At 52.1% G+C, this 21564-nt stretch overlaps 1 protein-coding gene across 4 annotated transcripts in view; it reads right to left on the bottom strand.

The window, feature by feature from the left end:
- Nucleotides 1-1699: 1699 nt before the first annotated feature.
- CAMK2A (calcium/calmodulin dependent protein kinase II alpha) overlaps nt 1700-21564 on the bottom strand; it is a 69894-nt gene continuing 50029 nt past the window's right edge. Inside the window, exons 14-19 of one of the 4 annotated variants that reach the window (XM_003934012.4) lie at nt 21060-21092; nt 20052-20100; nt 12454-12529; nt 9689-9783; nt 4814-5042; nt 1700-4537 (exon numbers count right to left, since the gene is read on the bottom strand). In XM_003934012.4, coding sequence (XP_003934061.3) covers nt 4534-4537; nt 4814-5042; nt 9689-9783; nt 12454-12529; nt 20052-20100; nt 21060-21092 — 486 coding nt within the window. In that variant the 3' untranslated portion in view covers nt 1700-4533. The remainder of the gene's footprint in view (nt 4538-4813; nt 5043-9688; nt 9784-12453; nt 12530-20051; nt 20101-21059; nt 21093-21564) is intronic. The other 3 variants (XM_003934013.4, XM_010344545.3, XM_010344546.3) reach the window with 3 other exon arrangements.

The following is a 21564-nucleotide window of genomic DNA, read 5'->3' as shown; positions in this document are numbered from 1 at the left end:
GAACAGAGTGCCTTGCTCGGAGTTTTAGAAGGCTGGGGTGAGTCCTCGCGCCTCTTTGCCTTTGAGTCTCATTATTTTCATCTTCGAAATAGGACTGTTGCAGCTGGGACAAGAGGTGTTGTGAAAGCACTCTGTGAACTGTAGACTATCATGCTCCTGTGAGATCAGAATAGTTTTAGGTGGAGTCAGTACTTTTTGAGAGTTAAAGGCTGTCTCCCAGGGCAAGGCAGACACGCTGGAGCCAAGGACCGCCTGAAACCTGCTCCGGTGCTGCCACCTGCTGGTAAAAACGCACAATGGCCATCTAAGCCCTCAAGGCTTTCCGCAGGAGCCACCGGCGCAAGTGAAGGCAGGGCTGGGAGGACGCCTGGTATTAACCCTTGCAGACTCTGGGGCAAGGGTGGAAAATGGAAGCCCCCAAGCCTCTCTTGCTTTTCTCAGCCTTGGCCTGTGCTCTCACTGTGAAGGTCCCTATGTGCCACGAGCACACTCCCCACAGACACCGCCCTGGCCGTTCCACACACCAGCAGCGAGGATACACCTGGAAAGCAGCTGGTGCAGGGATTCTGGAGTCTCAGGCACCTGGAGTATGGTCTAGAGGGAATTGTGGGCTCCCATGGGCACCTTCCCTGAGCCCCGTGGCAACCAGGCCTCTGGGCAATGGGGTCACGGCTTAGGGTGACCAGCTGGTCTGGTTGGCCTGGTGCTGTCCTGGTTTTAGCATTGAACATTTCGCATAGGTAGCTGGGAAGGTTGATCACTCTGCCGTGGTCTGAAGGTGGCCAAAGCCTCTGCATCCCACTTTGACTCTGCCCCGCCAGAGGCCAGCAGCTTGGGCTCCAAGGACCAAAGTGTCCCAGCTACTTGGCCCAGACATATGTTTATGAATAAAGATAATATCTTTTCCCTTCTCCATTCTTTAAAGCACTCTCTGGTGTGCTGAGTCCTGGGTGCTTGTCTGTGAGGCTGGGCTGAGGGAAGAGAATGGTGGGGGACTTGTGGAGTAACCTCCGAATTGTACGGGGAAACTGAGGGCCTGAGAAGAACCTTGCCCCAAGGCACAAGGGAGACTTTAGCTCTTGGGCTCAGGCAACCCATAGCCACCCCCTAGCCCTTGCTGAAGGTACCCCATGTCCCTGGGAGAAAGCTGACCTCCTCCCTGGCTCTACAGGTGGGGCACGTGGTCCAGGCATAATCCCACAGTGACTGGTTCAGCTTTGAGCATGTGACCATCAGAATGAAGACCGAGGCTTTTATCTTGCCCTGGGGCAGATCTAGAACTGAAAACAAACAAAAACCTCCAGGGCCGGGGCTTGACCAAGACAGGAACACACAGAGGGCACAGAAGTTTGTAGCTATTTATTGCACTGAAAACACCAAGAATAAAACAGACGCCCCTTCTTCCCATCCCACCCCCCAAATAGCAGAAAGTTTGAGCAGTGGTCATTCAAGTTCACAGCCACATAGTTTTAAAAAAGAAAAGGAAAACAAAAAAGAACTAAAACAAACCCCCAAACAAATAGTAACAAAGAAACCAGCACGGGGAGTCTGGCAAACTCATCCCCCCAAAGGGTCTCCCTTTGAAGGGACACAGGAGGCCCTGGGTCAGGGTTCGCACCGTTGTGGGCACAAACCCAGGAGAATACTTTCCTGTAAACGTGTTTGCATGCTGGAGCCAAGGTTTTGACTTGGGTTTGGGTTTTGTTTTTTTTTGTTTTTTTTTTTTTGCATCTAAAGGGTGTTTTGGAGGAGCATGGAGTTTGTCTGGTGAGAGGGGCTCTGGGCAGCTTTTTCTGTGAGTTTCCCCTGCCTGCTGCCTCAGGATCATCCCTGGTGCCCTGTGGCGGCACCAGGTGGCTGCCCACCCACAGGCTAGCCTTCACAGTGGGGGCCATCACAGCCTGGGGTAGCGACCTGCCTCCACTTCTCTGGCACTTGGAGAGGGACACAGTGGACAGGAGGTGTGTCAGCCAGTGAAAGGCAGGACCTCAGGCTCCCACAGCTCAGTTTCCTCTGGCGGGGAAACCAAGCTCCAGAGAGGGGAAGGAATTTGTCCAAGGTCACACAGCAAGTCAGGTCAGAGCCGAGAATTGAAGCCTACTCACCCCAAACCACTGCTCTTTCCCCTGCAGTCCACTGCTGAAAAGCAGTTGACAGGCACCGAAGAGGGGAATCTGGGGCAGGCGGGGGAGGGCGTGGGGCCTGGCCAGTTCTAGAAATAAACAGGAGTCCTGCCAGTGACTATCCCTGCCAGTTCCTGCAGGTAAATTAGGCTTCACATCGCCAGATGTTTGCTCCTTTATCAGCTGGATGGGAGCAATGAACCCTTTTAACCAATGAGGAGACTGAGGCTGAAGAAGAGCTCAGACCTTGCTCGGTAATTGCAGCAGCCCCTGGTGAAGGCCACACCCTCACGCGTGACTGGGGAACCGGCAGCTCACAAGCGGGACAGGTGGTTTTGCACCAGGGACAATGGCATCACTAGGCCTTACTGGGAAGCCCTCTGGGCTTGGGGCAGGCCAAGAGCCCACCCCAGGACCTGGGCAGCAAGGTCTCTGCCAAGGACAGAGGCCAGTGATGGACCAGCTTGGAAACCAGGAGGCCTGGGCAGCATCTCTCCTGGCTTGCAGACCTGGTGCTGCCTGTGTTGCCTGGGTCTGGGCAGCAGGACTTAAGAACCCAGCAGACAGCTGGTGATCGGGGAGAACTCAGAAGAAAGTCTTGGATCAAACATCCTCACCAGTTCTGCTCCAACCAACACCCAGGAGGGTTGAGGGTACCAGAGCCTCCTCCAATCCCTGGGGACGTGGCTCTCCCTCCCCTAAAATCCTCCAGAGGGGACAGTATCTCATGCTGGCAAAACACGGCCACACAGAGGCCAAAAGCACAGAGAGGCAGCAACATAATTCCGAGTCGGACACTGAGAATACAACCTCTATTTTTTTTTTTTTTTAGTCCAAAACATGTAGATTGGTTTTGTTGAGTGTTTTCTTCTTTGCGTTTGTTTTCAACATACTTACTGCATATAAAGTCATGCAAAGAAAACAGTGCAGACAGTAGATCCTAGTGGATGTGCCAAGGTATTCCACTCAGAGTCAATCCCAGAGAAAGAGGGAAAGAGGAAAAGAAAGAGGATGTGAACCCGAGGCTGCAGGATGACGCGCGAAGAGGAGAAATTCCCGGTGCTCTGCTGTGGTCATCAGACGCCATGAGGGGAGAGGCAATGAGAGCACATGCTCATGGGCCCCCCAGAGGTGGGTGGGGGGTGCTGGGGGCGGCACGCAGATATGGTGAGATGAAATCCTGGGAAGTGCGGTAGTGAAGACCCCCGTTTGGGAGGGAAGCAAAGAAAAGTCCAGATATTTCCATCCCTACAGCCTCCCTCCTCCTCTCTGCCCTGCCTTGCTATTCCTGAGTCAGCGCTGGCATCTGATGCTTCCACAGTCCCAAAAGGAACGCTTGTGTCAGCTCACTTTGGGACAGAAACGGCAGAGAGGCCCTTCTCTCTGGAGCTGAGTTCGCCTCGACCCTAATAACCACAGGTGACAAGGTCCATTTCAGAGATGACAAAAAAAAAAAAAAAAAAAAAACTAGAACAGAAAAAAAACTACCCCTCATCCCTCTTCCTACACCCCTTCCAACCCGACCCTTCTCACAATAATCTGAGAAGTCTAGTTATTACATAAATATCCAGGAACGCAAAATCCATTTACGAAATACACAGAAATTTGGCTATAAAAAGGCATGCGGTCCAAGTAGAAGTGATACCTAAACGTTGCTTTCTTTTGCCCCAAAAAACAATTAGATTTCCTCTCTGAGATACGACGAAGCTGGAATTCTCCAGGGACAATGGTGGGGTGTGTGGGGGGGTGAATGTTGGAGGTGGACTTCACCGGAAGGAAGCAGAAAGCAAGTAGGGGCACCTGAGTGGGCCGCGACCCCCACACTGAGGGAAGGGTCAGACCACCCCGAGGTCAGCACAGGAGGGAGAAGACTCGGGGAGCGCTTTGAGGCAGGAGGCTCCTGGCGTCTGCTCCTCTCCCCACTCCTTCAGAGCGGTTGGCTTAGGGGGCTGGGGGTGTCATCTGCCCTTCCTCGGCCACCCTGGAAGAGGAGAGGTCCAGGAGAGGGACTGGCGGATGCTGCCTTCCTCACCGTGCCACCTCTGCTTCTCCCCAGCCCCTGGTGGGCATACAGCCCGGGCATTCCAGCCTACAGCCCAAGGCAGGCCATGCAGACAGCCGCTGGGGCGTGGGAGGGGGGCCAGTGCCATGGGCACTCAGGCCTGAGGAAGCCCCAGCCTGGCCGGGGAGAGGGTGGGGGTGAGAGGTGGAGAGATGTGGCCATTGGCTCTGAAGTCGCGATGACTTTTGTGGACAAGCGGGTTTTCTTGATGCAGGTACAGAAGTGACAGTGGTGGGGTGATGAGATGGGGGAATTCCAGCAAAATCCACCTGGGAGAACCAGCAGCTCCATTCCACGGACAGAGTGGATCTCTGCGGCTCAGCAACGCAGCGACCCTGGCCTGGTCCCTCAGCTGTAAGACACACACAGGGTGCTTCTCAGGGTATGGTGCTTCCTGCATGGGCAACCCACCCACCCTGCCGCCCCCAGGGCTTAGATGGAGTCCAAGCAGCCCCCGTAGCTCCCGCACAGCTCTTCCCCCAGACCTGCAGGCCTGGTCTCCTTCTTGGGGTCTGCCCACTCTGTAGCTCTTCAGAGCTGAAGGAAGCAGTTTCCCCGATATAACCCTTCCAGGGCAACACCCCTGTCCTTTACATTAATCTGGGAGGCGGGAAGGAGGGATTCTTACTGGGGCAGGACGGAGGGCGCCCCAGATCTGTGGAAGTGGACAATCTGCCATTTGCCGTCCCGGCGGTGCCAGACGCGGGTCTCCTCCGATTGGGCGGTGCGTGGGATACCGCCGGCATCCAGGTACTGCGTGATGCGGATGTAGGCAATGCAGGCCGACTCATCGCCCATCAGGTGGATGTGGGGATTCAGGATCGTGGTGTGCACGGGCTTGCTGTTCCGGGACCACACTGGAGGTGGGGACGGGAGGGGCAGAGGAGATGCAACCGGGGGCTTCCTTCTCACTGTCTTTCTTCACTTTCTCCACTCCCAGCCGCCCTCTCAGCGGAGGCGCCCTGCCTGCTTCATTTGCAGGGAGGGGGCCTCTGTGGCGGGGCTCAGCTACTGGGGTAAGGTAGAACTTCTAGATGATGGGGACCTCACACCCCAGCTTAGATACAGTGGAGTTCAGACATGCAGAATTCATCCAACATGGGAAAATGGAATGTTAGAATCATAGACTGTTAGCCACATGGGAGTAAGCCTAGATGATTCTAGAACCAGATGAGCTCCGAGCACAGTCTCAAAGCCGGATCTCCCCAGGTGCCAGGCAGGCACAGAAACAACAGGGGCTGAGCCAGGTATAAGATGCTAAATGACAACTGACCCTTTGCCTCTGGGTCAGGGAGGCAATAGGGAGTGATGGGGACTGTGGCAAACAGAATGCCTCGTCCCACCTAAAGAGGGCATCCCACACACAGCTTCCCGGTGGCTGCTATGTGAGCGACACTGGTATTGACACACCTGGTTTTTTTCAAGAGAATCTGGAAATCTGAATTTTTATATGAAAACTCTTCATTGTTAAAATTTCATCGAATTCAAACTTAAAACATCATGCAGGCCATGTGAAATATATCTGCAGTTCAGACACAGCCCGTGGGTCTGCTGACCACTTCTACTGTAGATAGAGACAGAATTGTGGAAACTTGGGGGAATATGAGAATTGTAGAATCTTAGAACCTTGAAATGATAGGGATGATATTAGCGGTCATGGGGGTCATTGCAAGGTCATGAGGCTTTCCAGAGTTAGGGAGCAATACGTAACTCTTGGAGTCATGATAGGGCTGACAAAGTCCTTGACGCCAGATCCCACCACATAAAATGAGACACCACCGTTACTATTATTATGTTGATTCTAGAAACTCGATGCTCTCCTCAAGGTAGAAAATGAAAGCATGGAAAGGCAACGACCCGGGGAGGGGTTGGACAGTGGCGATCTGTATCTGGGGCCTGAGAGGAACCCTTCTGTTTGTGTAGCCTGAATGCAGGTCTGAATCACGCAAAGTGCCGACTTTAAGCACAGCTTCCCCAAGCCCACCCTTAGAGAGCGGAGATCAAGAATCTCTAATGTTAAAAATCTCCCTTCTCCTTCCTTACCCCTTGATCCTGGTGCCAAGCCAGGTTGGTGAGCCACTGATTTTCTGAAAAATGTAAAGTGCCTTGTTTTTTTTTTTTTTTTAGGATTGCAGAAAGTATCCAATAGCACCCATCTCCTGTTAGAACACGTTACACCCAGGCTTTAGATAAAGGACTTCACCAAGTCTTAGCCACATAGAATAACAGAATTCTGGGCTCTTGGACATGCAGAATGCAGAGCTTTAGCATCATAGACTTGGGAGTGACCTTGGAGGTCAGAGGTCATCCAGCAGCCCAACTGTAGAATCTGGGGAGAGCTCTGTAAGTGTCCCTGACAGCGTTCAGGGCGGGAGGTATACCAGACCATCTCTTCAACATATCCATTCCACAGATATGCAAATAAGGTCCAGAGAAGCAATCTGACTTGTCCCAGGCCGGGCTAATTCCTGAAAAAAATGCAGTGGAATCTAAAAAAAGTCAGTTTTGGCCGGGAGCGGTGGCTCATGCCTGTAATTCCAGAACTTTAGGAGGCCGAGGTAGGTGGATCACGTGAGCCCAGGAGTTCGAGACCAGCCTGGGCAACAAAGCACGAAAAATATGAAAAATAGCCAGTTTCATAACCTGGTTGATAGATAGATAGATAGATAGATAGATAGATAGATAGATAAAATTATTTCTTAAAAAAGTCAGTTTCCAGGTGAGACTGGGTTAGGACAATCTAGAACAATCCCAGGAGGTACAAACAGAGCTTAGCATTGTTGAGGGCACTGGGCCTTGCTACAGTCCGTAAGGGCTGGGGTCTTAAGAGGTATTTGTAAAGAAATGCCACTTGATGTGATGTCTTTTGAAAAGATAGGAGGCTTCCAATATCTATCGTTGTGCATAGGGTGGGAGACAGAGCCAAGTCGTCAACAGGAAAAAATAGGGCTCTGGAAGGTGGGGCTTGGCCAGGAGTGAGCAGTTACTCTGGGTCTGCCCTTGTGAGTTCTGTGCTGGAGGTGACCAGATGTTTAAGCCTGGGGTTGGGGGGCCAACGCTAAGAGGGGCCTCTGCATAGATGCAGGCAAAGGGCTGCGTGGCTTCCTCTCTGTGATGATTTCCATCTTGTGATCCCTCAGCCTTTACAGTTGAGCCTTAGCCTGGTCCCTGCTTTGTGGGGATTGTAAGTTTACCCTGGGGGACTGGTGCCCCCAGAGGACAGACTGTAGGATGGTGACCACCATAATCACTGAGGGAGCTCCAGGGTGGTAGAACCTACAGGGTCCAGCCACCTCTCCTTGCCTGAGAATTCTATCTTTTTTTTTTTTTTTTTTTTTTTTTTTGAGACAGAGTCTCCCTCTGTCACCCAAGCTGGAGTACAGTGGTGCCATCTCAACTCATTGCAACCTCTGCCTCCCAAATTCAAGCAATTCTCGTGCCTCAGCCTCCCTAGTAGCTGGGATTACAGGCGTGTGCCACCACACCTGGCTACTTTTTGTATTTTTAGGTAGAGGCAGGCTTTCACCATGTTGGCCAGATTGGTCTTGAGCTCCTGACCTCAGGTGATCCTCCCGCCTCGACCTCCCAAAGTGCTGGGATTACAGGCATGAGCCACTGCGCCTGGCCGAGAATTTAATCTTCCTGCTAGCCTTCAAGAATTTGTTTGATTTACTAAAGGAAGATGTTGCTTTCTTCTTCACAGCTTTTTGGAGGGTGTCCTTAGCCTCTGTATGCTATACAATTCAGAGAGGGTACAAGCCAGGAGAGGAGTGTCACCCAGTAGAGGCTTGCTAATGTGCAGCTGCAGCAGGTGCTACAGGGAAGGGAAAGGGCACTGGGGTGAGTCAGCTCTAGGTTCTGCCACTGGCTTTCTGGATTCCTTTAGACAAGTCGCTTCTCCTCTCTGAGCCTCAGTTTCCCCTCTGTATGATGAAGAGTTGGACTAGATCCTACTTCAGTCATTGAAGTACCTTCTTCGTTATTTTTCCCATTCACAAGTGCCACCTGTACTTACTTCATTAAAGTATTTCCCAGGCCAGGTGTGGTGTCTCACACCTGTAATCCCAGCATTTTGGGAGGCCAAGGTGGACAGATCACTTGAGATCAGGAGTTCAAGACCAGCCTGGCCAACATGGTGAAACCCTGTCTCTACTAAAAATACAACAATTAGCCAGGCATGGTGGCAGGTGCCTGTAATCCCAGCTACTCAGGAGGCTGAGGCAGGAGAATCGCTTGAACCCAGGTTGCAGTAAGGAGAGATCATGCCATTGCATTCCAGCCTGAGTGATAGAGTGAGACTCGGTCTCAAAAAAAAAAAAAAAAAAAAGTATTTCCCTGAAGTGCTGGGATTACAAGCGTGATCCACTGTACCTGGCTATAGATTTATTTTAAAACAAAACATATTGACATAACCATTAATGAACAATCAGTATCATGAATAAAGTTCTAACAATAAGGCTGGTGAAAATGAAAGAAAGTTATATAATCCTTGCACCATGCTCTTGCCTGAAAGAGATCTGAGCCTGAGATTTGTTTTCTCTTTGATAAAGAGGGAAATTACGAAGCGGCAGAGAGGTGTTGAAGACAGGCTAGCACCTAGCAAAGACTTTCCCCCTGATGAAGCCAGAGTATTGAAAGAGAATTAAGAAGGAAAGAGCTCTCTCACTGTGTAAACCAATGCTGTTTTAAGTGGTGCCCACATGCACCTGAAATCACTGTGTAGCCTCAGTGGTACATGCCCTTGACTTTGGGGGACCCTGGATATGCCACTTCCTAGGTCCTTCCTCCCTGTCCTAAGCTGCATGATTCTAACCTGTGTGCATTTTAATTCATCCCTACCTGACCCCTGGCCTAGGGAAACACAGACACAGGCAGAAAGCACCGTAGGTCAGGCCCAGCCTCTACCCGCTGACGGCTCCTGGTTGCAAAGCTGCCAAGGTCTCTCCTGCAAAGGAGAGGCCCGGGAAGGACAGACATGCAGGGCAGAGACCTAGACAACAGGCAGGGGCACAGCAGTGTGAGCTCGCTGTCCTCACCTCTTTCCCAAACTGCCCACCCACAGAGGCCACTTGCGTAACAACCCACCAGCCAGCTTGTGACCAGCTGGGCAGCTCAGCTGGACCCAGGCATCAAGATGACTATAACTTGGGGGTGTATGTGCCAGTGGGAAGGCTCCCTTATCTATAATATGGGAATCAAGGCCCTCCCTAGACCCTGCCCAGAGTCATTGGCAAGGAGAGGCCTGGGAGGGCTTGTCCTGAGTGTCCCTGGTCTCTGGGACCTCGCCTGCCCCATCTTCAACCACAGGAGGGGCAGCTGGTAGTCGATGGGCCAGGGTTAGGAGAGGGAACCAAGAGGGTACCAACCCCAGTCCACATGAGAGCTTCCTCTTCGCTGGCTCCTGAGCCGCCCCTGGGGCCCTGCCCGTCACCCTGCTGTGCCATCCGGCAGGACATGGAACGAGAGCAGACAACAGGCACCACAGAGAGAAGGAATTGCTCACGGTTTTCAAAATAGAATCGATGGAAGTCCAGGCCCTCAACCAGGTTCCCCAGGGCCTCAGGTTCGAAGGCTGTCATGCCAGGGTCGCACATCTTCCTGGGGGAAAGAAGCCAGAGGAAAGAGGGGCTGGGGCGGCTTCTCACTGGACCTTTGGAGGGTGAGCCTGTGAAATAGGAATGATTGCACCCACCTCACAGGATCGTTGAAGTTAGTGGACGGGGAGGGGCTTGCAAGCAAGCTATAAAGTATGGGATATCACTGACTGGTGTGTGCCATCTAGATCCAGGAAGCCTAAGTTCAGGCCCTGGCTCACCAGTGGCTTTGAGACCCCAGGCAAGTGGCTTAGCCACTTTAAGCGAGAGTACCATGGGTGGTGTGCAGGGCTGCACAGTGCACTAATGGTGCTGTGGGGAGGAAATTCCGTTTGCTCTCGACTCTCCAAATTGCACTCCCTGGTTCAGGGCAGTGGATCCAGAGGGGGCTTTTTCTAATTTATCTTCCTGTGGGGTCGGGACTTGGGGGCACCGCCTTTTCCTTCACATAAAAGTGACTTCTGCTCATCAAGCCAGGTATATACCTGGAAGGGGCGAGTTTTGCTAATTTGAACAAGGGTTCCCTATTGTTACCAGCCGCCTTGGCTGTGAGCCTCAGTTTCTTCTTCTGTAGGATGAGAAAAATAGCATTACATGAGGTAATATCTGGGAGGAGAAGCACAGGGCATGACGGAGGCTGTGTATTTTCAGCTATTGTTCCCTTCCAAGTCTTAGTCTTCTGGGAGACCCTGACAGCCAGACAAGGGAAGGGAACAAGCTGTCTTTTCCTCGTTCCAGGGAAACAGGTCTGTGGGATCTTCTGTGGCATAACATGGACCCCCATGGCAATAGCAATGAAGCCAGGGACAGGAAATGTCCCAGGACAAGCAAAGCTCTCAACCCAGGGTAGCACTGGGGACACCCAGGAGGGGGTGTCAGGCCCAGCACCGTCTGAGCTGGAGAAAGCATTTGCAGGGTGCACTGTCCCTGCTCTGTTCTGTCTGTTTGGGTGGCCCCAGACAACTTGCTTCTCTACTCATGACCCCAGATTCTCCAGAAGGCTTACGCCAGGAGCTGGCGGACTGTGCTCAGACCAAACGGGGTACCCAGGACCCTTTCAGCTCCAGAATCCCCCAAGGGTGGGGGTCTGGGCATGTGGGAGACTACGCACCCCCACTGAAGAATCCCCAACCCTGGAGGCTCCTTGGTATTCCTGCCTCCTAGAGTGAAGGGACTTGGAGGCCATTGCCCCAACTCCACTGTACCTATGGGGAAACTGAGGCTCAGAGAGATGAAGGAACATAGGGTTACACAGGGCATCCTGGACCCAGAGGTCATGGCAAGGGGTCAGAACGTAGAGCAGGCTGCAGATGTCAGAAGTGACATCCCATAGGTGTGAGGGGTTCCCCAGGACCCCCAGAAGTGCCACTGAGGAGCTTGGGGACCATAGGACCCACCTCGCTTTCCTTCATTCCCTGGCTGGGTCCTTCCAGAGCCACTGGCATGATACATTCCAAGTTTACTCTTTCTAGAACTGGCTGCGAGACCAGCTGAACAGCCCACTTCCATGCTTCAGTGCAACACTCTGGTATACATATGCACACGCACCTGCACACCCTCCTTGTGCACAGTCCCAAACGTGCACACATGTGTACAAGTGCATGCATACACATAGGCACACGTCACCCTCAGTTCCACACATGCATCTTCCAAGCCCCTGTTCTTCCAAAGGGAGCCAGTGACCTTCTAGGGGGCTTTGCCACCTGCTGCCGCTGAAATCCCTTCTACAATTAGAATGCACCTGGCCTGCCAAGCCTTTGAGAGGCAAGCCAGCTCTGGGCACCTTGGAAACCAGGACCAGGCTGCCCAAGGAGCGAACGTCAGCCAGGCTATGCCCAACTCACCTTAACCCAGCAGGGAAAAATCACTCTGCCTGGTGGGCAGTCTTTGTCCTCCAAAAAGCATATGTCTGGTCTCCAGGCCCAGGCTTTGTCAGCACTGGCCAAACTCTTAAAGACTAAGCCCAGAATACTTACTCTCCCCGGGACCAGCTGAGGGCCCCACCGAAGTTTGTTTCTGGGCCAGACCAGGAAAGGCGTGAGTGGGCAGCACAGGTACCCTGGCTCAGCCCTCACACGCAGAGCTGCCCCATCCAAAGGCGAGTCCAGGTGTGGATGGGATGTCTCATTTTATGTAATCTTTGTGCATGCTGCCTTATTTCTCAGAGGAGTTCAGATTCTGCTTAGAGGTACTGCTCATGCCTGCTCACCAAAGGGACACTCCCTGTGGATCCTGCCTGCTCCTGCCCATCTGAGATCAGAGGTCCAAGGGAGTGGAGGGTGAGCCCCCAGGCCCACTGGGCAGGAATGAGGGGGGCCTGTCTCGCTTCCCACCTTCCCAGCTCATCTCTTGAGGAGGCCCATGCTATGATGCTGTCCACCCCCTCTTTCCTCAGGGAAGCAAGGGAGTTTTGTTGGCGTTCTTCCCAAGGAACAAGATGTGAGGAGGAGGAAGGACGGGGGAGGAGGACTGACATATAGAGAAGCGTCGCGAACAGAAAGCTCAATATAAGCATCAAGTCCAGATGCAAATAGAAATGTTAGTTCAGTCTGATGCACAGCGCATGCAAAGTGAGTGGATGAGGGTTGGAGACGAGGGTCCCCAAAGCTAGCCATCGGTAACCCGCTGAACAACGATCCAGGCAGGACATGCAGAATGAGCCCAGCTGACTCACGTGTAGGACTCAAAATCTCCATTGCTTATGGCTTCAATCAGCTGCTCTGTCACTTTTATAATTTCCTGTTTCCGCACTGAAAGGCAGAAGGGGACACAGAAATAATGATAATAATAGCGATGGTAACGAAGCACCAGCTACCACTTCTTGAGTCCTTATCATGTGCCAGACCCTGTGCTGGGACCTGAAGGCCTCATGCAGATGATATTTATCCTTGCATTGCTGCTGGAGGCTAGGCGTCATCACTCCCGTTCCACAGAAGAAACTGAGGCCCAGAAAGGCAAAAAAGGTGTGAACGTTCCTCAACTACAAACGGCAGAGCCAGTGTCTCTGTTGGCGGTCTTTGCCTCTAACACATGGTGGACATTCTGACTCTACGCCTGATGCGCCTCCAGGTCTTGGCTCCCAAATACTTATTCCTACCACCTTTGCTTTGTCATGTGAATCAAAACAGGATCAACTGTGGCAATGTCACTGATAGCCATGAACTAGGGGCTTCCTTACAGCCAAAACCAGGACCACTAAGAAAAGTCTTAGGGTATACCCATCACTTGAACCTAGGTGAGCTTTTTGCTCTATTTGGGTGCCAATAGGAATTAGACACCAAGCTGTCTAGAACTTTCTAGGAATAATGAATCCCAGTTGCTGAGACCTGGCCCTCCCCTGTCTGCCATTGAAACACCACAAACAGCTGGTCTTTCTGGTGGTGTTAGATGGCAGTCTTATTAGATGTGTGATGTTCTGAGCCTCAGTTTTCTTATCTGTAAAATGGGGACACCACCACCTCTCATTCATTCAGAGCCAAATACATAGTGGAAAGAATCCAGGCTTCAGCTTAGACAGATGTTCACCTCAATGACTGTGCAGGTCCTCACAAGCTGTGCAACTGCGGGCCACAAGGTGGTTTGCTGGTCTGTCAAATGGAGATGATGGTGTTCTCCCAGGGCGGTTATGAGGGTGGGGTGATGGGATGCACACGAAGCAATGGCCAAAGCCTGGCACACAGGGGATGCGCCTCCGAAGTGCAGCCATGTCCTGTTTCCCTGTACCCCTGCCAGGGGTTGCCTCTGCTCTTCACTAACACCCTGGGAGGTAGGCAAGGCCAGCTTCCTTCCACTTCACATATGAGGTGACTGAGCCTCAGTGATGGAGGAATTTGAAGCCGGTGTCCTGGCTCCTGGCGGAGCCTAACAGAAGCCTTGCTCAGTCTCCCAGAGGCAGGCCCACTTTCCCTCCTTCCACGGGCTTACACTTGGCTTTAAACCTGGCCAGCTCATTGGCCCACTGGAGCTGTCTCGGGTGAAGAGATGAAAACATTGCCCGGATTGCAAACTCAAGTCTGGCCTCAGCACTTCTCAGTCTGGGAGCCTGGGAGGGAGTCCAAGCCTAGCAGAGGCCCTCCCCAGCCCTATCCTCACTGGTTGCCCACGCCACACCATCCCACCCAGGAGCTCACCTCAGGCCCAGAGGGCACAGAATCATAGAACATCCAGGTTAAGAGAACCCTTGGAGGCCAGAGCCTCCTAATCAAACTTTAGAGAAACTGAGGCCTAGTGAGGGGGTTGTGATTTGCCCAAGGACATGGCACATACCAGATGGAGAGCCGGGCTTCTTGCTCAGGGCCTCTTCCATAGGCCCTTGAAGTCCCAGCTCACTGCCTTTCAGAACACTGACCTCACGCAGTTGCTTTGCCCGAATGCTTATGCATGCCCCAACTCACAGCGGAGCTCACCGGGGCTGGGCTGAGCATCCCTTGCTTACTGTGTCCTGGAGCCTGGAACAGACTCTGCCTCCATAAGCCTTGATCATTTGAGTGAATGAATGAGTGAGGGAGTGTACCAGGCCATGTGCTGTGTGCTTAGTCTACCAAGTTCCAGAGCCACATAGCACAACTCCACTGTCACGTCACAGATGAGCAAACTGAAAGTGAGAAAAGCTAAGTAATTAGCTCCAGTGGAGCTGGGACCCTCATCAGAGTTTGCAGTTCTAAAGCCCATCACACTCTCCCATACCATGCCCAGCACCACCCTCGGTAGTTAGAGCGATGATCATTCAGTGTCAGCCACGACTGTGAACAGGTAATTCTCTCTCTCTCCTGGCTCCAATCAGAACCACCTGGGCTGGGAATGAGTCCATTTTTAGACCATGAATGCCATTGGGTCACACAGGTGTTGCTGTACCTGCCCCTCTGGGGAGATGTTTGGGGCTGGGGCAGAAGCAGCACTCAATACATTAAGTGCTTAGTGAATGAATGAATGAATGAAAGAATGAATGAGTGAATGGGACCAAACCAGGGTCTGGGCTGCTATCTTTGTCCTGCCCCTTGGACTTGCCCAGGTTGCCTGGTAGCCACTATCCCTAGGACATCTGGAACCTGGCCTGTGCCCTCCTTCCTAGAAGCTGGAGACTGAGGATGGGAAGAAGCCTAGCCCGGGCAGAGCCACATGCTTTTTGCTTTGTTTTGTTTTTGTTTTTTTTGACATAGGATCTCTCTGTATTTCACAGGCTGGAGTGCAGCGGTGTGATCTCAGCTCACTGCAGCCTCCCCATTCCTGGTTCAAGTGATTCTCCTGCCTCAGTCTCCCAAGTAGCTGGGATTACGGGCCTGCACCACCACGCCCAGCTAATTTTTGTGTTTGTAGCAGAGATGGGCTTTCACCATGTTGGCCAGGCTGGTCATGAACTCCTGACCTCAGGTGATCGGCCCACGTCGGCCTCAAAGTGCTGGGATTACAGGCGTGAGCCCCTGTGCCTGGTCCAGAGCCACCTCTTTCTAACCACTCCCACATGGAATCAGGGCTGACCACCAGAGCAAATCCACGTGCTTCTGATATGGGACCTGTGTCACCCTCCTTGCCTTCCCTGCACTGACTTTAAGACCCTTCTGACTCATCATTCTACCAGCCTGTGCTCAGTGGCTCATTTCCTTGGGCTGCTTCTCACTGCCATCTCACAGAGTCTAGCACAGTGGCTGAGGGCATGGATTCCGGTGCCAGCCTCCCTGGGTTTCAATTCTGGCTCTGCCACTTAATAGCTGTTCCCTTGGGCAAGGGAATGTCCCATGCCTCAGTTTCCCTATATGTATAATGAAGATACTAATAGTACTTACCTTGTAAAGTTGTTCTAAGGATTAAGTGAGTTAAGACTATGTCAACAGAAACAGCTAACATGTACGTGGTCCTCCTAGAGAGCCAGTTGCTACTCCGAGTCCTTTCGATCGACGCACTTATGTAAAGGATGTTGCATTATGTAAAGAAGTTAGCGCGGTGCCTTGCACTTGGGAAATGAGAGCGTGGTTATTATCATCTGGGAATCTCTGAATTGGAAGTTCCTCCTGAGGACATCCTGGAGTCTCTAGCCAGGGCAGGGATGTTTCCCAGCAGCCTGGTGTGAGGGGTGTGGCTCTGGCTGGACCCGGGGCTCTCGGCCTGCCGGGAAGCTGGCTGCACTGTTGGACGGCTCTGGCTATTTTTACTTCCTCCTCTTTCAAGTTGAAATCGGCTCTTCCAAAAGTCCCTAGATATAGTTCTTGTCTTCTTTCTGCTTGCTGGGGCCCTGAAGTGAACACCCGCTCCCTCAGCCTCTATGTCTAGTCTTCTCTTCTCAGAGCTGAGGGCCTCCAGGATGTGGCACTGACTCAAGCTGGCGATTTAATCCTTGAAGGTCCTGGAGCTGTCTAGACACCTCTCTGAGTATGCGCACACAGTCTCAGGTTTGGCCTGAATAATGCAGTGTATCAGGTCTGGGGTAGCACTCTCTATCTCCTCCCCAATTCTGGATATTATACCTCTATTAACGTAGCCTGAGACAGTGCCTGACTTGGCTGTGCCTCCAGCTACTCAGGACATCGAGTTTACCAACAATAAAGCCTAGCGGGCAGGAATCTCCCTTGCTTTGTTCCGTGGGACAGAAGATCAGGGGTCCTGATGCTTCTTACATCTGGAGAAGTCCACTCTGACTCTGGGCCTCTTCCATGTCCTCAGCAGCCCCACTGCTGTGTTCACTCAGCAGCTGCTCAGTAGCAACCACTGGCCTTTCTCATCTGCCAGCTGTTCACCCAGACAATCCGGGAATGCTCCCCTACAGATGGGAAAGTCCAGACCTCAGAGAGGTTAGGACACTCTTTCAAGATAATACAGCATGCTAAGACTGAGAAGGGATCAGCATTCCTGACTGATATTTCCCAGAATGTCTCTGCCTGAGACAGAGACAGCTCTTTAGTTGGAGAGGAAATTAATTTTTCATGGAGCGAATCAGGAAGAGATGGGGGAGTGGGGAGAAGGCAGAGCCTCACACAGCTCAGAGGGCAGGGAGCCAGAGGGGCTCTGAAATATTAATGTCTCTTTCTCTCCTCAGGGGAATATGTTCCCTGGAGGATGACATTTCTAATTAACTTTCATGTCAGGTCAGAGTCCACCCCACCAGCTGCTATTCTCACTTTGTAAGAAGACTTAACAAATTAACACCAGAAAATAGTTCTCTGGAAACTTTCTCTGAGGCCGGGAGAGGCTGGGGGAGGCACACAGGCTCCTTTCTCCTGCCAAACACGGAGAGAGGCTCCTGGCTGAGTGTTTCTTCCATCAGATGCGGCTTCTGAGTTTTTTTACATGTGGGGAAATTGAGGCAGGAAACAGGGGCCCAGTCCTACCATTAATAAGCCATATGTACCCTTTCTCCTTCCTAGGCCTCAGCTTTCCCTCTGGGAAGGGGGGAAATCTGGAAAGTGAGCCAAAATTCAAGACTACAAATTGCCTCATCCTGATTGTTCTAAAGCACAGGATAAGGATTGCAAATATGAGACCTCAGGGATGCAGCCCAAAGCCATTACCCCAGGAGAAAAATGTCTTTGATGGTTAATTTACAATAATAGTACGTACGAATTTTGTATTCTAGTCAAAATATTTATCTGTCTATTTAACATATAAATTTGCCTTAAAATCATCTTTGAGTAAAATTGGTGCTCCAAGAAAATGTCACCTGGCTGCCTATCATTCAACCATGAACTCCAGTTGGAAAAAAAGAAATTGAGATTTGTTAAACAGTTACCCTGGGCCAAACACTACACGTGCACTTCATATGCCTCTTCTCATTTCATCCGCACAGCAGTCCTCTGAGGATGCTACTATTTCATCACCTCTTTACTGTTAAGGCATTTGAAGCTCAGAGAGGTTAAGCAAGTTGTCTGAGGTCATTCAGTAAATGGACTTCTGTGGAGAAGATGGAGCAGATTACCCCCACAGTTTCTGCCTGTTCTGAGGCCGGGATTATGTGGCTATATCCAGTCTCCTCAACATCCCAGAGCCCAACTCTTATCATTGGACAGCTAGCCTCAAATAAGGGGAACGGCTTAGAAGCACTATTTCTTGGCCTGCCACATACCTATGAAGTCAGAATTCACAGAGGCAGGCCTGGGAATGTGTTTAGAACACTGGACTTTTGTGAAAATCAGAATGCTGACTTGACCCTACTAGGGAATTCTTCAAGATAATGTATTTTCTCATTCATTCATTCATTCATTTTCATTTTCTTTTTTCTTTTTTTTTTTTTTTTGAGACGGAGTTTCGCTCTTGTTACCCAGGCTGGAGTGCAATGGCGCGATCTTGGCTCACCACAACCTCCGCCTCCTGGGTTCAGGCAATTCTCCTGCCTCAGCCTCCTAAGTAGCTGGGATTACAGGCACGTGCCACCATGCCCAGCTAATTTTTTGTATTTTTGGTAGAGACGGGGTTTCACCATGTTGACCAGGATGGTCTCGATCTCTTGACCTCGTGATCCACCCGCCTCAGCCTTCCAAAGTGCTGGGATTACAGGTTTGAGCCACCGCGCCCAGCCTTTTTTTTTTTTTTCTTAAGAGGCAGGGTCTTGGTATGTTGCCTAGGCTGGAGTGTAATGGCTATTCGCAGGCACCATCACAGGTCACTGCAGCCTCAAACTCCTGGCCTCAAGTGATCCTCCTGCCTCAGCCTCCTGAGTAGTTCAAGATAATGTATTTTTGAAGGTTGTCCCTGGTGCCATCATAGAAGATGGATTTGCTCTAGGGCCAGGTTGTGGTGATAGAGTACCCACCACACCCCAAGCTGGGAATGACCAGGAAGGGACACACATGGGGTGGGGCTCATCTTACAGGCATCCTGGCAGTAACACAAGGCAGCCGTGGTATGTGGGGTGTCAAAACTGCCTTAAAGCCTGAATCACAGTTATACAAAAATGTTTCCTACAAAACACAGTGCTCTATAGTCTAAGACAAAACATCTAAACTGGTACTGCTGAGTTCCGTCCAGGTCGATGGCCTTTTTTTATATTTCAGAGACCATGGCCCCCACCACCACGACCAAGCGTGTCTGCTACACACCTGAGTATGGGAACCACTGAGCTCCCTGTCCTGGGGAAGGAGGAGGCTGGCTGCTAACACTTGGAGGATTTGGTGTCCCAAGGCAGAATTCAGCAGTCCCTGCCCCTTCCTCCAAGCTCCAAGCGCACTTTCTACTACCAGGGCCTTCAGAGTGGTGGTTACCAGCCAGGCTCTAGAATCCGACTGCCGGAGTTCAAATCCCAGCACCATCCTTATGAGGACAACAGAGTATAGGACCATAGAATATAGGCCGACGTACTCGGCCTCTCTGTCCTCTGTTTCCTCAGCTGTAGAATGAGGATCACAGCAGCAGCTATTGTGACGCTGCAGGAAGTCAGTCCAGGTAAGGTGCTGGGACCGGGGCTAGCGCACGGCAAATGCTTCATGAATGGCAGCGCTCATTACTATTCTTGTTTTGATCCCACTCAGTTACCTGGCACTTTGCTTCCTCCTCCACCTGAGAGCTGTTGAGGCCTGCTTGCCACTCGCTCCAGTGGCACTGGCATCTTTGGTGGGTTTTACACCGTGTTTCCCATACTCTAGCCACCGGAGCCTTCTCGATTTTGCCTCTCCCTTCCTTAACTATTACTTCATGTTTTTACAATCAATTCACTTTTATAAAAAACTCAAAAACACTTATTTCAAAAGGAACACGTATACCATGACCATACATGTATGACTTGAATATGTTAAATGTTTCTCTAATACACATTAAATACATAACCTCTAAAATAAGAAAACCAGCCAGGCATGGCAACTCAGGCCTGTGATCCCAGCACTTTGGGAGGCCAAGGCGGATGGATCTCCTGAGGTCAGGCGTTTGAGACCAGCCTGGCCAACATGGCAAAACCGCATCTCTACTAAAAATACAAAAAGTAGCCGGGTGTGGTGGCGGGTGCCTGTCATCCCAGCCACTTGGGAGGCTGAGCCAGGAGGATCGCATGAACCCGGGAGGCGGAGGTTGCAGTGAGCCGAGATCATGCCACAGCGCTCCAGCCTGGGTGACAGAGTGAGACTCCATCTCAAAAAAAATAAAATAAAAATCAATACATAAGATAAGAAAACTTATCTACGCACCAGCAGTGGGTCTAGTGCCCCCCATGGGAATGGTGCCTGCCAGCGTGCCGTTTATAAGGCACCAGAACGGTGCCCTCTGCAGACGAGCAAGAAAGGAGGTTGGCACGTGGGAGCTGTCAGGAAAGGGGTCTGCCCAGCTGGTTCCAGGACCCTGAAGGCCCCTCCCTACCTTTGGTGTCTTCATCCTCGATGGTGGTATTGGTGCTCTCTGAGGATTCCTGCCAAAGAGAATACAGGAGGCGATGAGGCCTGCCTGGGAGCGGGACGAGGCATGGCCAGGCCCTGGCTGCCTGGTGACGCAGCTAGTTTCTGTGAGCCTCACGGGCTCTGCCTTCCAGATGCTGTCCTGAAAACCCTGTGGGACTCTCAGCCTCAAGAGGGGGAAGGCCCAGCTGAGCAGGTGGCCGGGGGCTGGGGTGAGGGACAGGGATGGCTGCAAGGAGAACCCTGGCCTTTCTGGAAGGGCTGAGGATGGGGTTCCTGGGTCCTTTCTGCTCGAGAGGGTGAAGAAGGGGTGTGGAGGGGCAGAGAGACGTCGTGGCGGCTGCAGAGTGGGGAGGAGCACACGCTGGCGGGGAGGAAGAGAGAGAGAGGGAGGCCCAGTGTGAGAGAGAGTGGGCTCTTGAGAGGGGAGAAAAACCACACGACTGAGCGAGACAGCGATGGAACTAGAAGAGGGAGGTGGGCCAGCACGCCACCACTGGACCCTAGACAGAGGCAGGGCTGGCGGCCCCCTGCCACCGGCGGGCCTGGTAGCCTTACACCAGCTCAAGAGGGGCCTCCATGGCACCTCCTACTTTGGCCAAACCAAGCCCCACCCTCGCCGCGACTGGCACAAACCAAGCCTGAGATGAGTTCTAGAGCAGAAGGGCAGGGAGAAGCGAGAAGCCAAGGGCTGGACGTAGGATTAGGTTCAGATCCACCTTCACACCGAGGGAGGGCTCAGGTCTGCTGTCAGACTGCCGGTCTGGGCCGTGGAGTTGGAGGTGTCAACAGAAACACGCAAACAACACACACACACACACAACACACATATTGTCACACAAGGCACACGTACCAAGCACGCCCTGAGCACCCTCTCCCCGCCCCAGGTTCCCAGTGCAGCCTGCAGGAGGGAGGCAGGAGCAAGGGTTTGAGGCCCAGCATTTACCGGCGTTAGAAGACGGCAGACACTCACCATTAACTGAACGCTGGAACTGGACTTTCTTTTCTGGAAAAACAAGGAGAAGAGATGGGACAGGAAAAGACACAGCGTGAAAACGGCAGGGAGCAGAGGAACGACAGGGGAGGTTTGGGAGGAGGATGGGCCTCGGGGTCATCCTCTGTAGTCCTTTGTTGGCTTGGCATCGGGACAAGGAGTCAAGGAGTCAAGGCCACCAGCAACAGTTGACTAGGGGGCCAGTCCTCAGCCTGAAGCTCTGGGTCCTCATGCACACTGCCTGGGTCTAGCCATCTAACAGCCAAGCTCATGGCCAAGTCTGTCTGGGACCAGGGCCACCCACCTTGCCTAACTCTGACGGCAAAAGCCAACCCTGGCTCTGGATGCCAGTCACTGGAGGCCTCCAGAATCCAGTGCTCTCAAAGGACAAAATGTGCTCAGGCCTGGAGGTGAGGCCCAGTGTCTTCTCCTAGGGTGCCCGTGCATCTCGGCCAGGAGGACCTCATTCCCAATTGACTGTCAT

This window comes from Saimiri boliviensis, chromosome 1, assembly GCF_048565385.1.
Source record: "Saimiri boliviensis isolate mSaiBol1 chromosome 1, mSaiBol1.pri, whole genome shotgun sequence".
Lineage (NCBI taxonomy): Eukaryota > Metazoa > Chordata > Mammalia > Primates > Cebidae > Saimiri > Saimiri boliviensis.
This window is presented reverse-complemented; position numbering and strand designations above follow the sequence as displayed.